Below are 16,938 nucleotides of genomic sequence, written 5' to 3'. Positions count from 1 at the left end.
GGACATGGCACAAACTAAAAAAAATCTAAGTACATGTTGAATAACATTTTTTCCTTATCACACTAAAGTTTGTTCAAGTGTTATTTTTCTAATAAATTTGGTTTTATTTAGTTATTCGATGTTATAAAAACCTCCAAATGGCGTCAAAGGTGAAAGATGGTTATAAAAGAGCTTTTTCACTGCAGCCATGAAACCAAAAGAGGGACATTAAAATGAGAGTGAGAGTGGGGTCATAATCCTCCATCTGTTCATCATTCTAAATGACATCTTCATCAATGCAGATTCATAAAATATGAAATAAATGGTTAGATTATTCCTGGCCACATGGGGGCAGTAGCAACAAGCTGTGAACCAAATATTGACATTATTATCAAAAGGCCATAAATTCAGCACAAAGACCTGACAGATGCTAAAGAGCTGCACGGAGCTGAGGGGGAACTGCAGAGTGTGAGGATTCTCTTCGTGGTTAATTACATCTCAATACTTTAGTGATGGGGATTTTTATTTAGAAAGATAGATTGTCCGTTTAAACTTTCCACAGAGACCTTGTTGTTGAGAACTTTAGCCGTCGCCCTCTGAGCGTGACCGTGGCGCCTTTCCAGTGTGAGTTCAGCGAGTGCCGTCTTCCTCTTGGGCCACGAGTGAACAGGTGGAGCTGCACTTACACTGTGGAAATCCCCCACATCTCCATGTTGCTGAAGTGAGTGCAACAACAAGTTCGTGTTTTTAAACAGAGTAACAGCAGAAGGGAAATGAACGAGTTTATTAGAGCTGTTGGGGTACTTTTGCTGTTTTGTGTAGGAGAGGGTTAGTTTCCATGCTCGTGATCTGTAGCACATGATATAAAGGGAGGAAGAGCTGATGGAACACAGTGAAGAGCAGTGATGGTTGTTTTGTTCCCATGTGTTAAAACGTAATAATGCTGCTTAATTTAACTCCCTGGAAAAAGGCACTTTACTTTATCAACTCTTTACCGTGTGTTTGAAGTTGGACTCTGACATAACTCACCTCTGAGCGAACTGCAGAGCGTGCAATGTGCCAAGTCAGCAACCCTGGATCCCGACATTATGCTGTGTGGTTTTATTTTAATGTCGATAATCTTCAGCTCCAAACCAATAACACACTTCTGCAGGTTCTATAAACAGCAGTAATATACAGTAAAGAAAAACAAGAGAATATTGATCGTCCACATCACAGTCTGCAGAATTTGTTTTGCTGGAGCCCATCGGTGGAGTCAGGATTCCACCACGTGTGTTAGACATTAGAACGACTTTTGATTTGTGTTGGACCTTTTGATTTGTGTTCTGTACACTGAGTTGTCACGATACAGGCGAGTTCTTCCTGTTTAGGGCCTCGAAGCACCTGTACCGTAACTCCTCTAGTAGACAAGCATTACATTTCTACTGGCAAATGGCTTTAGGATGCAGCTCCCAGTAGTGGTTTCAAAGATGTACCAATGAGACCGTTCACCGATGATAAGCGTGGGTCCTCGCCCTCTGCATGTTTTGTCCTGTCAGATAGTGGGTTTAGCATTTCCAGTGGCTAACAGGCTACAAGTAATTTCGTTCTGAAACAGTTGTGGCGGTGTACGTTATCTGCGGCCATTTTTTTAGGTCATCCTGCCGTCCCCTCTAACTTTAGTTAGAAAATCTAAATATTCCAAAGCATCTATTTTCTCCTTTCTTATATACTGAAATAAAAAAGGTATCACCCAGAAACAGAATGACCCCAATTGTCTTACCCCAACAGTTCTTCTTTGTGGGTCGACAACACAACACATTACCGTCCTCTGAGGTTATTATGGCACGTCAGAGTAAAGGACTTCTCCGGCAGTAAAACTGAAACCAGTGAGCTGAAAGAGGCTAAAACGCTCCACGGATCTCAAAGGGTCTGGTTTATCGTCACAGCACCTCACAGTATATCTATTGGTAATATAAAAACAATATAAAAAACTGCAGTAAAGGTGTCGTGTTTTTCATTTCAGTATCCGTAAGTCATTTTGATATTAGATTAAATGGGAAGGTAACCATAAAATAATGTAATGGCAGCCTCAGCATTTGTTGTGTGTCACCAGCTGTGATGGGAATATCACTAAAGTCTGTGACACAGCAATTGAGCAAACTAATATCTGTTCAGTTACAGTAAGAACACAGGCTATCGCACTTTTGAAAGTAAACACTACTGTAGATTTACAGCAACAGTATTTTGGTTTTATTAAAGTACCTTCAAGTGCCTGCTTTAATTAGAAAAAAACATACATTTTCTCGTGTGTCAGGAAACTCTCAGCACGCTCACTCTAATATTTTGTCCTGGGCACAGTGGGATCTGCAGCTGAAATGCCATTTGTAAGTGGAGCTATTTCCCTCTGCTGATTTACGCTCGGCGGTGGAATGAAATGTGTGAGCAGTAAAATGTCGTTTTCTTTCCCTCAGGGTCAGGAAATCTCCCCTCTTTCAAAAAAATATAGCGTGCGATAACATTTACAGAGGAGGCCCACTAGAGAATCATTAAACAAGATGAATCAGGCATCGGCAGCGACAGAATTTGTCGTGCACACTGACACGGCAGCTGCACATGATGTGTTGTGAGTGCAGCGGTGAGTGTGCAGCCATTAGATGTTTGCCATCCCTTGGAAACAGGGCGGTTGTGTGTGTGTGTGTGTGTGTGTGTGTGTGTGTGTGTGTGTGTGTGTGTGTGTGTGTGTGTGTGTGTGTGTGTGTGTGTGTGTGTGTGTTCAGTGTGAGCAGCCAGTCGTACAGTATTTACTGTGGGAGAGCGAGCGGAGCTCCAGCATTGCAGAGGAGTGAGGAGCTCCCTGTAGCTGTTGCAGTGATTCTCCCCCCCTTCTGCTCTGCCGACAAACACAGCATCGGCTCATTACACCAGCTAAAGAATAAGACACAGACACATGGGGGGGAGGAAGGGAGGGGAAAAAAAAATATCACCCAGTGCTGTGGAAAACTGATCTCTGGGGAAAAAAGCCTGGATCACTCCCACTGGTGTGTTTTTTTTCCTCCTGCCTATCAGTGTGCGCTGCCGCCTGTGGGGTGGAAACACAGCAGGGGAAGATGCTTACACTGTCGCCGGCTATTGTGTGGACAAGGGATGGAGGGTGGGAGGTGATGGGGGGGCTCCCTCCGAGTGGATGATGTGCATTCAAAAGACATTTCCACCTGCGGATGGAGGATCTGTGCGTGCGTGCTCTCCAGAAGACACGGCTTCTCTGAGACGAGCTGCTTGAGCTGCAACTTGTTACATAACGGAGCAAAGTGCCTTCTTTCCCTTTTTATTGCATTTGATTGAGGAGCCGTCACCTGCGTGTGAGCAGACCTAACAGTGTATAACAAGTTGAATCTTTTTTTACGTGCGAGTCCGATGCTCCACGCTTGCATGGTGTCTTCTGTGGAGAATCTCCCGATCTAGGCGTGTAGTAATGGCTCGGAACCCCCGGTGTGTCCCGGGGAATACCCTGCTGCTGAATATGAGCCAAGACAAAAGAGATTTGTCGAGGATATACCAACAGTGGCCATGAAAACAAAATCCACAGCTTAAGAGAGAAATCAGGCAAGTACGATTTCAACTTATCTTTGTGAATTACAGCTCTTGCATTTTCTGATTTCCATCGTATGTGGACTGCACAAGACTTGAATATTTAATTTGTTATACTGTTTGTTTCATAAGCAGTACTACTCAGGTGTCAGGTGCAGGGGAGATGAAGCTGCCTGTGCATCCAACCAACCATGACACGAGATGAGACCAGTGTTATTGTTGAACACCAGCATCAGAGCTCTGGTTAGAAACCAGCAGACTTCAGGCTCTGCCACGCTGCTTTGACCCAACTTCAAACACTCGCACAACGCGGTCAGCGTCGCACTAAAACCCTGACACACCGGGACTGATGCTGCTCACGCGAGGGTTTTGTGGACGCACAAAACAAATGCATTCAGCTAAATTATTCACGTTATTATTTTTACGTAACCCTCGTGCGAACTAACAGAATTGAACAGATCAAGAGGAGGATTGAAAGACAACACTGAGGTGGTGTTCAAATCAAGTCTGTCTCACTTTGGAAGCTGGTTTTGTGAGCATGTGCAGACTGAGCGGTTTATAAACATACTTTCCTGGACAATACAGTGAAATATGTTCAGCGATGCTCCGTGCGATCTCCAAGACCGTCAGTAGTCGGATGATGAATTAGCCTCCGGCGGCAGCGGCCGATGTTTGGGTGCGTCCGGTGTAGACAGCGGAAATCCGGGCTAAGACTCTTCCGTTAGTCGTACACTGTTTACAGTCTGATGAGTTTCTTTTATTTTACTATCTTTTATTAAGTTATAGTCGTATCTTAATGTCTTAAAGAAGTAGGAGGAGGAGGAGCTCAGGGTTTTCTGATGAAAAAAATCATGGTAAATCAAATTTCTCACAATTTATAGATGACCTGTGTTTCTTCCTGGAAAATAATAACAAATTTTACATTCACTGTTTCCTATCAAAACATGTTGAGATTGTGCTTTTCTCATTTTGGCAACTAGAGAAGCCATTTTAATTGTTCCTCCATCAGTTCCATCCATGTTTGGTTGTAAAATCATCTTTTCAGGTGGTTTCTCGACATCACTATATATCTTAGACTTAAATAAAAACCGCAAAAAAACATTTCCACTTGCTGCCTTTATTTAAATCCTCATCTTTGGAACCAGTATAATTGAACTTTCATGCAACAGGTGTAACACAGCCTCAATTGGAACCTTTATATTCTAACGATCAGCCTTGCGATGCGGCTGCAGCTTCTTATTTCTACAACTTATGATCAATTGATTGAAACATCAGATAGTTTGGAGACAGGTGGTTGCCATGACGAATAGAGCGCTTACCAAACCAGTTGCTCTAACTACTGGGATCACCTGGATTACCAACCGGGGACATAGCTTTCAACAAGAGCAGCAATTTACCCAACAGACATTTTATTACTTTTCTGATTTGAGAAATGATTACTGTAATTCACATCAACTCTGGTTCTGTAATTGAAATGTGGAGTAAGTCTGCCGCTGCTTATTAAAGCTTTGGGACAACAGTTGTAAAAAACAGTTTGGATTATTCTCACATTGTTTAAAACAGACTCATTAGACGTGCTCATTAACTTCTACATTTGTAGAAGTGCTCTGTTAGATGATGATGTGCTTTCTGGAAAGATTGCACATCAAACATCTGATAGATTTTGATTATGAAACCTGACATTTTGTTATATGATGTAAATATTGCGTGAATGTGATATTAATGTAGATTTTATAGCTGTGAGCGACATCATGTTTGACAATGAGAATCCAATAAACAGATTTTCTCTCGAATGTTTGTTGAATTTTGTCTTTGCACTGAAGTCACATGAGAATCTTCAGCACATCTCCAGTTCCAAACTATTCTATTGTGTTCCTTTACTGCAAGACTCCTTTTTTTATTAAGTAATTCCACCTACGTCGTAGCAAACACCTTGTGGAAGCTGCTGGGATGCCGGTGACTCAGTAGTTCTTTCTATTTTGAGTTCGACCGATGCCTGAATGTGCAGGATTTTCTCAGTCTGAGATAAACGTATCTCTGAGGGTTCAGCTGCAACAAATCTGAAAGTTTAAAAAAATATATCTAAAGATGAATTCCTTAAAAGCACATCTATTTAGCTTATTTTATATTGCTGTCCTTAATATTCACTTGCAGATATACGGATGAATCATGAATGAGAACGACTCAGTTCAGCCGCAGCATATTGAATACCTTTAGCTTAGCCATGCTAATGAGACCCTGAGGGGGACAACTTTTCAAGTGGAACGACCGTTATAATAAGGTAGAGACAGTTAAATGTGCAATTCAATAAAAACCTTTATTTATTTGATGAAGGCGAATGTAAAAGGTGATATGCAGTTGTTTAAATACTTAATATAGTGTTTCATTTTAGGTTCCGGGATTTTGTTCTAAAAATAATTGCCACAAACACCTAACAATAATTTGTTAGGGATAATATTAATGTGACTGGCATTGATTGAAGTCAAAAACAATTTATTACATATGTTATTTTCTTTTTTCTTCAGATTCTGAAACAACAGAGGATGAAGGTGAAGACCATTTTGAGACCAAAGAAGATAGTGGGGAGGTTGAGGACCAGGCTGTGCACACAGGTAAACACCATGTGTCCATGTTCTCCTGTCCTCAATTTAGGATTTATTATTTTGGGATCTATCTATTATTTATGAGAGTGAATTATCTATATCTATTGATCCATTGTTTGTATTGAAATGTTGAAGTGCAGTTTTAAATTCCTCCTGTTTCACACTCGATGCTTACTTGTACTATTTTGTCATATCTCCTCTTCACATGAGATGCAGGGATGAACAAATGGTCAGAAGACGATTATAGAACACGTGGACATGAAGATCACTCATACAGGCAAGAAAGAATCATGCAAATAACCAGACACACCTCATTGTGCTCCATCCTAAAATACGTTAACCAGAATAATTTGTAACAAGCACTGATTCCAACAAATTGTCTTTCAAATCCTCTACTTCAGGGGCCAGTCAGAGGATTTCTCAAGAGAATCTCCGCCACAAGTCCTCCCACCCCCATCCCCGAGACTCGTCAAACGCCCCTCCACCTCTCCAATGCCAAGTCGCACTGGCTCAACCACACCACTCAGCTTGCGAAATAAAATCGTCGGGCCAACTGACTACCAAGACACAGTGCCCGGGGAGTTTGAGGAAAAGGTTAAGCAACCAAAGTCAGTGTCTCAGAGTAACACCCAGGACTCTCGTCCACAGACTCCACTGAGTGAGTACTCCCGCAAAGAGTTAAACCCCAGACCGTCCCCGAAGCTAACTAGGGCAAGCTCCAAGGTTTTTGAGAAGGTCCGTGGCTTAGAAGAGCGGAGACGAAGCCTCGATATCCCAGAGGGATCCATCTCTGGTAGATCCTGGGCGGGGTTCAATCTTGCTGGATCTGTTGATTCCGATGATGGAGGAAGTCGGTTGGGCATCTCGAGAGAAAGTTCACGGGAAGATCTTCGGGAGGCTCTGAAAGAGGATGCGGCCGAGCGAAGATCTATGTTTAGACAGAGAGCTGCTTCGCTGGAGGACAAACCTCGCTACTCCCAAAAGGTTCAGGACATTGAGAACAAGTTCACAGAGGAGCTCCAGCGCATTAAGAAACTTGTTGGGAAACCTCACATGAAGAAATCGTTTTCGACTGAACAGCTCACCCTGAAGGGCAAGCAGCGGCAGCCTTTCAGGAAAATTGAACCTATTCCTCCCCAGGTCCTTCAAAAGCTGCAAGAGAGGGAACGAGTCCAGTGCGCGAAGGAACAGAGAGAAAAGGATTTAAATCTACAACCAGTGCAGCAGCAGCAGCCGACACAGCAAAAGCAACATAAGTCACAACCTCAGAAGACGGAGAACACCGGAAAAACAACTGTAACCGTCAGTAGATTCGGAGAGGTTGCAGGAACCCCAGAGTCAATGCAGTTGTCCGACTTACCTGGACAACGATTGGTGAGAGAACTAAATAGAGTCAGTCCCGTTACAGAACATTTTCAAAAACCCTCATCACCGGCATTTTACCACCAACAGAGGGCAGAGTCGCCGAGCAGGAATGTTGCTGAGATGACTTTACGCAAGGTTGAACGAAGGCCACCGAGTCCGCTTGTACAGAGGGTATCTCGCATGCAGGAATCCCCGCACTTCCAAGAGTCTCTTCTGCAAAAGGATGAAACTTCAGGGAGAAAGACACCAATAGAAGTAATGTTGAGAAAAATCGAAAACAGACCTGAGAGTCCACTGGTACAAAGAAGGGCCATGATTGTGCAAGATCTTCCTCCTCAACCGCCTCCGAAACCTCCGGCGGAGGAGAAGATGGAGGTGGAGCTATCCAGACCAACCTCTAAGATTAGAGTCCCAACGATTATTGTTGAAGACGAAAAGATGGAAGTGGATGTTCCTGTAAAGACAAGTGGGCTGCAGCAGATTACCACCGGCGCCAAAGAGGGACAACAGCAGAAGACCAAAGGAAAGAACCGTCGCCCTCGCCCCTTGTCTCCGGAGTTAGGTTAGATGTGTTGTATTTCTCCCATTAAGCTTCCTGTAGTGGTGTGAGGCTCCAGTCTGCTTGTTTTTCATGTTTAATCAACCAGCTACTTCGTCTTTTCTAAACTGTGCAGATTCTTCCGATGATTCGTACGTGTCTGCCGGAGAAGACCCAATGGAGGCCCCGGTATTTGAGTTCCCTCTCCAGGACACTGCGGCGTCAGCTGGTGCAGATGTGCTGCTAAAATGCATCATTGGTGGAACCCCCACTCCTGAAGGTAAAACCATTGCTTTTTATTGTGTTTTAACAGAAGAAATCTCAAATATGCAAGTGGATTAATTTGTCGTCTGTTCTTTGTTGAAGTGACCTGGACAAAAGACAACGTCAGTGTAAGTGGCGTTGCAAACTACACCGTCAAAGTGGAGGGTGAACGACACAGCGTGCTCATCAAATCAGCCAAAATGAGTGATGGGGGAAATTACTGTGTGACGGCTGTGAATCAGGAGGGGAAGGTCACCAGTTGTGCCGCCCTGACAGTTAAACCAGGTAAGTTCGACTTTTTTTGGGGATATCAGATGTATACAGAACTGCTTTGTGGTCATTCACTCTCAGTTTCAAGCTTGATTTGTTAAATCGGTGTTATTATGCAAAGGTAGTTTTATTACCTTGTTCGTAAAAGTGGCTCCGCGGGGCAGTTTTTAATTGTGTATAAGATATGATCACTGTAAATTAGAGCAGTTCAGATATAAGAAAACATTATTGCTCTTTCTGTTTTACCTCCACTGAGAACAAGCCAACATACCTAAGGATAATTTTCAATTTGTGGTTTAGATTTAAAAGGTCTTATTGTCCATCTTTAAAAAAAAAAACATCTTGTGGTTTCTCTCCACGTCGGCACCGTGTTTCAGCGGATTTCTCTCCTGCTCCCCCCCCCCCCTTGTCATTACCTCTCAGAGCAGAATGTGTGTACCATAGATTCCAGCTGAACAACCTCACTTATAGTTACCATAGCAACGCAGAGGCGAAAACTGAACCTGTAAATTGCCCACTGAGGCTCACTGGCTTCCACGCACTGTGAATCCACTATTGTTTGGATATCACATTTGACATCTCACATTCTAATTATATTATGAGGGGGGGGGGGGGCTGCTTAGTTATTTTCCCCCTCCTGTGTTCTCATTGTGCTACGCTCTCTGTTACAAATAATAAAGTTAACAGATGCAAATTGAAACGTTCCAATAAGATTTACTCACAAACTGACTTTGTTCTTTGACCCTGTTGCTGTAATAGAGTCTGAACAGGAGCCCAGGGGAAACCTGGGTGTGCCCGTGGACATCAGCAGCCCTATCACATCGGACGAGGAGTATCTCAGTCCCCTGGAGGAGAGCGCGGACTTCGGAGGGCCAGAGCCGAGGCGACCTATTGACACACGGTTCAGGAAACCCCCGGCATTCCTGGTGAGACTACAGAGCTCATTAAGAATACATCTAGCTAATTCACATTCCCACGTAGAGGAGGACATTTGTCTTTTGACATTGACATTTATTCAATTGCAACTTTGACGGGTTCAATGCAAAACACTGCATGAAACTAGATATTTAGACGTTCTCGACTCAATCAATTTAACTTTTCCTGTGTGAACATGTTATCTTTTGTGTGGTCATCCCATCAACACATGTGTAATTAGAACTTACAAAATAAAATGCATCTGTCAGCCTCTTACTTGCATTGCAATTCACACAGGTAACAATGAGTGATCAAGCTGTCATTGAAGGACAGGAAGTCACCATGTCTGTGAGAATCAGTGGACAACCCAAACCCATGCTCTACTGGTAGGTCCCCTCACTTCCTCACATGATGTCAGCTCATTGCTCCGTCTTACCTAGAATCACGAACCTTAGTGGGCTAAAGAGAAAAATAAAACCTTTTACATGTCTGGCTAAACTCCTGAGCTCTTAGACAGCTTCAAATGGTAGGTGGGGCCATATTTTATGACGATCATTGCCTGATATACAGTATCTTATCATTCTGTGGCATAAAGTAGACATTTGTTGTTGAGAAAATACAAAAATACTTCTGAACAGTAATTAAAGTAAATAAACCTAAAGGCCTTTTCAGATAACAACTTTTCCTCCATTGTGCATTTCTTTGCTGGATGTTTCTATTGGACGCGTAAATGTTCATCTAACGCTAACCCTTTCCAAGACAATCTCTCTTCATACCTGCCGGAGGAGTTGAATGAGTGTGTGCTTGATAATCCTTCATTGCATTAATTTAATCTAAAAGGCTCTGAGTGCTATATGAGGGATTTGTGTCTTGTTTTAAAATCCAGTGACAATTGTTCGATATAACTTTGTTCCTCTGTAGGCTGAGGGACAGAGTCACAGTGAAATCCGGCCCCCGTCACATCGTGCGTGAGACAGAAGACGCCACTTTTGAGATGACGATCAAGTCGGCAGCGAGGTCGGACTCTGGCGTTTACACCTGTAAGATCATCAATGAATACGGGACAAAGCAGTGCGAAGGAAAGCTAGAGGTAAAAGGTACGTAACCGACACTGGTTTAGTTGTTAGAGGACATATACACTGATGTGTCCTGTAACTTGCCCCAAAACCCCTGTTCAGGTGTCCCCTAACAACTATCCTCAGAGACTGTCCTTTATTTGCTCCCAGCTCCACCAGTTGAGCCGGGCCTTGCCGTCATCCGCCCAGTCAGGGACATCACAGCCAAGGCCGGGGAGACAGTTTTGTTTGAGTGTCTCGTCATTGGACCGAAAGACACCGATGTGGACTGGCTCTCCGATGGGAAACTGATCCAGCCGGCGTTGCTCAACTGCAAGATGCACTTTGACGGGAGAAAGTGTCGCCTGCTGCTCAACTCGGTGCACGAGGACGACAGCGGGACGTACACGTGCAAGCTCAGCACAGCCAAAGGTCGGTCTCAGGAACAAATATCGCAATGTGTATACAAATTTAAAGCACTTCTTCCATTCCACTTTTTCTGACGTATTTGTAATTTCCTCTGTGCTCTTCAGAGGAAGTGACCTCATGTGCCAAACTCAAAGTCCTCCCGTCCTTTGAACCTCTCTTCACTCGCAAACTGGACGTTCTGGAAGTGATTGAGGGGCGTAACGCTCGATTCGACTGCAAAGTCAGTGGGACGCCGTCTCCCAAGGTCACGTGGACTCACTTTGGTAGGATGGTACTTTATGGTGTCGTCATGAAACTGAAATTCTGCTACATCACCTGTTGGAACTGCCTTTAGGATCCATTCCTTTGCTTTCTTGACCTTTCTCTGTCCATTTCTCAGCCTCTGTTTGAAATGAAACTGATTGAATACAGTCTCCTTTTTTCTCTCTTAGACCACCCGCTCATAGAAAGTGAGGACATACGTATTCTCCAGGAGGGCGGTCGCCACTCTCTCATCATCTCTCACGTGGCCAACGACGACGAGGGTTTCTACACCGTCATCGCCTGTAACAGTCACGGCGACGCAGAGAGCTCCGCTGAACTTTACATACAAGAGCCGCGGCCTGCCATCTCGTCTCAAATGTAAGAGCGAGTTATTCCTCGGGTGTTGGGCCTCAGCTCCTCTGTCCGTGTCCCGGATTCCAAGGCACCAATTTGTTTCATTTTTTACTTTTCTCATCTCAGGGCAAAACTCGAGAAGATGCCGTCCATCCCCGAGGAGCCGGAGGTCCCAGAGAACGAGGTGGAGCGTTTCACCATGCCGGACTTCATCAAACCCCTGTTTGATCTGGATGTGATCGAGGGGAAGGAGGCTTTGCTCAAATGCAAAGTGGCCGGTTTGCCGTACCCCACCATCGTCTGGTTCCACAACGGCAAGAGGATTGAGAGCACCGAGGACAGAAAGATGACACAGTGTGAGTGTTTCAAAATGGATTAACATTCACCCAATGTTCCAGCCTATCAGCGTTCTCGAGCACTTCTCACACAGGTCACTTATAACGAGGACATAAGAGATCCAGAGGAAAATGTAGGAGGATAGTTTTAAGCACTTGAATAGATCCGTCATGTTGGATGCAGGATGCTAAAGGAGGATGCTAACAGATAATTACGCCTTGAATCTTTTCATCATCCCTCCTCTGCTTCCCTCTGCAGTTCGTGACGTCCACAGCCTGGTCATCCGCTCTGTGTGCCACCCCCACGGCGGCGTCTACAAGAGCGTCATCTCTAACAAAGTGGGCAAAGCCACCTGCTATGCTCATCTCTATGTTACAGGTAATTATTTTTAACTTCCGTTAACTTCACCTGGGACTGTTGCTGGTATCGGGGGTCCAAGACAGTTTGAAACACTAGGTGGCACTGTGAGCCACGTACAACTCATAAATGAGTTTTGTTTTTTTTATAAATTGAACTATGCATTCTGTAACAGTGTCTTGGGAAACGGCAGTTGAGAAACATTTATGGATTTATCTATTTCCATTGTTGTCATTTTCAGATATCCTCCCTGACCCTCCTGATGGGACTCCAGTGATAGAATCCATCACTGGGAAAACCATCAGCTTAACGTGGAAGAAACCAAGGAGGCTGGACCCATCCATTGGTATTTATTCATAAAATATATTTCTTTACTTTATATTAAATAAATCTATATATGCATCCATTCATCCACCCAAACACATTTGATATGAAATGTATTTTATCACACTGCAAAGATGCAAAGGTTTTTAATACAGACTAAAATGACAATGACATACTGATGTATTTGAGAAATACATATAATACACAGCCTAGTGTAACATAGTACTCTTATACCATTCAAGCTTTCTTTGGAACTTAGCTCATAAAATTGTTGATTATAAACTGTGTGTGTTTGTGTGTTTTAGATCCCAGCAGCCTGATGTACGCCATTCAACAACAAGCCCTGGGCTCCATCCAGTGGACCATCATAGCCTCTGGCCTGAAGGAGACCACCTACACCATCACCACCCTCTCCAAAGGAGTCCGCTACGCTTTCAGGATCCTGACCATCACCTCCAAGGCTTTCAGCAAACCCTCCGCCGCCACGGACCCCGTGCAGCTCCTGGACCGAGGTACATTCATGCAGCTTTTAGAACATCAACTGATCCATTACTGTTCACAGCAGTTAAATATGTTGTATGTGTGCACTTTGATTTTCCTCAAGGTCCCTATCTTCTGGAGGCTCCAGTGATAATTGATAAGCCAGACATTGTGTATGTGATAGAAAACCAGTCAGTCACCATCATTGTTACCCTCAATCACGTCAACGCTGCTGTCATCTGGAAGAGGTATGTGTGTCTCTGTTAAATAAAAAAATTGGGTGAATCCAATTTGTCATTGCTTTAATTTATAATATCGCAACAAAAATCTTTAATAGGCTACGACTGTTATTCTCTAATAACACTACAGTTTTATGTTTCGCTATGACCCATTTATTTAGTGTGCTATTGGGTGGAAAAGCTGCCCCCTTGTGGACCCTGTGTGTAATAGGATGGTCGGAGTGGATGACCGACAAGCACAAATACACTATGACAGAATGACATTCCAGAGCAGTGAATAAAAAGTCTATTATTGTCTCCTGACTCGTACTGAAGCAGGAGCCAAACATCCACCACACCTGTGCAGTGACAGCCTGCTGCTCTCCTCCAGCTATAACGTATAAATCCTGGTTTATAAACTGTTCTGCAGAAGGGGAGTGGTCCTGGTCAGCAAGCCCGGCCTGTACGAGATGGCGATGCCAGATGACGACCAGCACACGCTGAGGCTGTTCAAGGTGAAAAGCGCTGACGTGGGAGAGATGGTGTTTGTGACCTCCAACAAGTACGGCAGTGACAGCTGCACCTTCAGCGTGGAGCTGGCAGGTAGTCTGTCTGTCTGTCTGTCTGTCTGTCTCTCTGTCCATTCATCTGATCCAAACGTAATGTAACTCTGTGTTGTGTCCTTGAATCTCTGTCCACAGCTCCACCAACTTTTGAAACGATCATGGAGGACCTGGATGTTTGCTCTGGAGAGACCCCTTGCTTCGCTGTGGTTGTGGAGGGCAAACCGGTTCCTGACATCCTCTGGTTAAAGGTGTGTTGTGTATTTTGGGGTATGCCTGATCTCCAGAGGAGGATCCCCAAAGGGGTTATGGGTAATCTTCCAGCTCCGTTGTTAAGTTGTTGCCTTGATGCCACGAGCCTGTGCTGCAGTTGCAGAATAAAGAGTTAACTTGACAGCATAGAGGATTATGTCATAAATCCTTGAAGAACTATTGTTGAAACTTGTATTGTTTGTCCTCAGAATGACGTCCTGCTGTGCGAGAGCAGTCATTACACGTTTGTGTACGACGACAATGAATGTTCCCTGGTGGTTCTGAACGCTCGTAGAGATGACTCCGGGGTGTACACGTGCACTGCCCGGAACTTGGCAGGATCTGTGTCTTGTAAAGCCGAACTCACCATTCATGAAGGTAAGAGGCCAGAATAAGGCGAACAGGCCTTCGACTGTACGGCTGACATGTTGTGGACAATATAATTATTTGGAGTTGGTTGTACAGTTTATTTGATGTAATCATTGCTTTCCCATGACTGTAGCTAAAAGAAAAGAGGATCCAGTGGACGATGAGCAGACTATTCTGAGGAAAATGCGCAGGCTGACGGACTATTATGAAATCCATAAGGAAATCAGAAGGTAAACTATTTGAAGCACTGACTTCCCAGGAACCAGTTTCATCAAATTAAAAGTCTTCATGTCCTAATCCTGCTGTTTTATACACATAGAGACTAGATTGTAATAATTCTATCATCTTATTTCTAGGGGGGCATTTTCCTATGTGAAACGTGTGACCCAGAAAGTCGGCAAAATGGAGTACGCAGCGAAGTTCATCTCCACGAGAGCCAAAAAGAAGCCATCGGCTCTGAGAGAGATGAACCTGGTGTCCAAGCTCGACCACGAGAGAGTCCTTTACTTTCATGACGCCTTCGAGAAAAAGAACGCAGTCATCATCATCACCGAAATGTATCCTTCTCGTATTATTACTGTTTCTTATTCACGGTTTACTGAGAGAAATAAAGCCCAGTTTTTACCATTTGAATTGGGTTGCACTGAGAAGCTTGATGGAAAATTCTGTCTTGTTAAAATGTAAATAAAAATGCAAACACACATTTATATTGTTACATATTACAAACAATTAGTGCATAATGTACACCGTCCCAGAAAGAAGATCCTTAATTAGTCTTTAAAGATGCCATGAAGAGCTGCTTGACAGGTTTACAAAGAAATCTACTGTCATGGAGTCGGATGTAAGTTCATCTCCGACCTCGTTTTAATGATCACATGTAAATAATTGATTTAATTAAAAAATATATAACAGTTATACTGGCACATTTGTGTTTTGCGACCATCAGGTACGGTCCTGTATAAGACAGCTGCTTGAGGGGCTGGACTACCTTCATCATCTAAACGTCATACATCTGGACATAAAGGTAGATACTCGTGCATCTCCACTCTCCCACTCTTTCATCATCTGGTTTTGGAAATTAAAAGTCTATATTGATATTGAGAATGATCAGGTACTTTGATTGAAGGACATGATACGATATTGTTTTCTTATTTCCGTGTTATTTCCTCAGCCTGATAACATCCTCATGGCCGACCCTCACGGTGATCAGATCAGAATCTGTGACTTTGGCAACGCTTTGGAAATCACACCCGATGAGGCCCAATACTGCAAATACGGCACGCCTGAATTTGTTGCACCAGAAATTGTCAATCAGACCCCTGTGTCCAAAGCAACAGACATCTGGTACAGTATCTTTTCAATTTAGGACAAACTTTGTGTTTGGTTCTGTTCTAAAACACCACACTTACCAAATTCTTCTCTGTTTTCATCTAGGCCTGTTGGAGTTATTACATATCTGAGGTGAGTAAACTCTTCTGTCATTATTAAATGTATACCTGTGGGTACTGGTCAGTAAATGTAAGTATTTGCTTCTGTTGTAAGTCTGACAGGAGTTTCTCCATTTGCTGGTGAGAACGACCGCAGCTCTGTGCTGAACATCAGGAACTATAATGTTGCCTTCGAAGAGAACATGTTCGCTGAGCTTTGCCGGGAGGCTAAAGGCTTCATCATCAAACTGCTGGTAGCCGACAGGCTGTGAGTAGCTGTGTCTTTATTTTCATTTATTTGATCTGTTTCATGTAGCAAAAATCATATATTTATACATCATTTAAATTTGCAACAAAAAAATTCACGAACGGATTCATACTGACTGACACATGACATTATCACTATTACTAAACTTAACATAAAACAACTTTATAATTTTAGTTTTTTATGTATTTTTAAAAACCAGGTTAGTCACAAGTTACAGGACAATTGTTTCCTCTCTGCCATTTTGTTACTATGCTGAGATGTTGCTCCTTATCGAGTTGAAAAAAGACAGTTGCTCATGTTTGTGATTTTGTTTCAATACTTGATGCTTATCAAACCCACATTCGGTTTTTTTTCATGTCTTTTTTCTTTGGTCTTTGGTCTATCTGCAAATCTGAAAATAAGACAAGACTGAAATAAGCCATTGTTTCCCTTTAGGAGACCTGATACTCAGGAATGTCTGCGACACCCCTGGTTCAAGGTAAGACAAGGCCGCACTGTGGATTATCCACTACCTCTGTCTTCACTTATTTATACTTCACAACACCACAACTTCTCATTTATACTTTTTTTTAAAATTCAATGGAATGTGTATTTATTTTACAGACACTTAATAAGGGGAAGGCCATAAGTACAGAGGCCCTGAAGAAGTTTGTATCACGCAGAAAATGGCAGGTGAGAGATATTTTATTTCCTATTTGTCATTACACTCAGAATACCTATGAATATTTCAATCCTCACATTTTTTTTTCATTCTGTCAC

The 16,938-nt window shown here is 43.2% G+C and overlaps 1 protein-coding gene across 2 annotated transcripts in view; it reads left to right on the top strand.

Annotated features, from left to right (window-relative positions):
- Nucleotides 1-16,938, top strand: part of spegb (striated muscle enriched protein kinase b) — a 33,095-nt gene that overhangs the window by 4,379 nt on the left and 11,778 nt on the right. Inside the window, exons 1-29 of one of the 2 annotated variants that reach the window (XM_034575024.1) lie at nucleotides 3,134-3,564; nucleotides 6,075-6,161; nucleotides 6,369-6,429; nucleotides 6,554-8,079; nucleotides 8,192-8,335; nucleotides 8,422-8,604; nucleotides 9,349-9,515; nucleotides 9,802-9,890; nucleotides 10,426-10,601; nucleotides 10,731-10,991; nucleotides 11,093-11,251; nucleotides 11,420-11,609; nucleotides 11,712-11,941; nucleotides 12,180-12,299; nucleotides 12,520-12,624; nucleotides 12,908-13,114; nucleotides 13,207-13,330; nucleotides 13,731-13,903; nucleotides 14,002-14,114; nucleotides 14,325-14,493; nucleotides 14,618-14,714; nucleotides 14,841-15,041; nucleotides 15,268-15,325; nucleotides 15,431-15,508; nucleotides 15,656-15,828; nucleotides 15,919-15,945; nucleotides 16,027-16,179; nucleotides 16,615-16,657; nucleotides 16,783-16,851. In XM_034575024.1, the coding sequence (XP_034430915.1) occupies nucleotides 6,371-6,429; nucleotides 6,554-8,079; nucleotides 8,192-8,335; nucleotides 8,422-8,604; nucleotides 9,349-9,515; nucleotides 9,802-9,890; nucleotides 10,426-10,601; nucleotides 10,731-10,991; nucleotides 11,093-11,251; nucleotides 11,420-11,609; nucleotides 11,712-11,941; nucleotides 12,180-12,299; nucleotides 12,520-12,624; nucleotides 12,908-13,114; nucleotides 13,207-13,330; nucleotides 13,731-13,903; nucleotides 14,002-14,114; nucleotides 14,325-14,493; nucleotides 14,618-14,714; nucleotides 14,841-15,041; nucleotides 15,268-15,325; nucleotides 15,431-15,508; nucleotides 15,656-15,828; nucleotides 15,919-15,945; nucleotides 16,027-16,179; nucleotides 16,615-16,657; nucleotides 16,783-16,851 (5,094 nt within the window). In that variant the 5' untranslated portion in view covers nucleotides 3,134-3,564; nucleotides 6,075-6,161; nucleotides 6,369-6,370. Of the gene's footprint in view, nucleotides 1-3,133; nucleotides 3,565-6,074; nucleotides 6,162-6,368; nucleotides 6,430-6,553; nucleotides 8,080-8,191; nucleotides 8,336-8,421; nucleotides 8,605-9,348; nucleotides 9,516-9,801; nucleotides 9,891-10,425; nucleotides 10,602-10,730; nucleotides 10,992-11,092; nucleotides 11,252-11,419; nucleotides 11,610-11,711; nucleotides 11,942-12,179; nucleotides 12,300-12,519; nucleotides 12,625-12,907; nucleotides 13,115-13,206; nucleotides 13,331-13,730; nucleotides 13,904-14,001; nucleotides 14,115-14,324; nucleotides 14,494-14,617; nucleotides 14,715-14,840; nucleotides 15,042-15,267; nucleotides 15,326-15,430; nucleotides 15,509-15,655; nucleotides 15,829-15,918; nucleotides 15,946-16,026; nucleotides 16,180-16,614; nucleotides 16,658-16,782; nucleotides 16,852-16,938 lie in introns of those variants that run through there. The other variant, XM_034575023.1, reaches the window with a different exon arrangement.

This window comes from Hippoglossus hippoglossus, chromosome 21, assembly GCF_009819705.1.
Source record: "Hippoglossus hippoglossus isolate fHipHip1 chromosome 21, fHipHip1.pri, whole genome shotgun sequence".
Lineage (NCBI taxonomy): Eukaryota > Metazoa > Chordata > Actinopteri > Pleuronectiformes > Pleuronectidae > Hippoglossus > Hippoglossus hippoglossus.
Note: the sequence above shows the minus strand (reverse complement) of the source record. Positions and strands in the feature narration are given on the sequence as shown.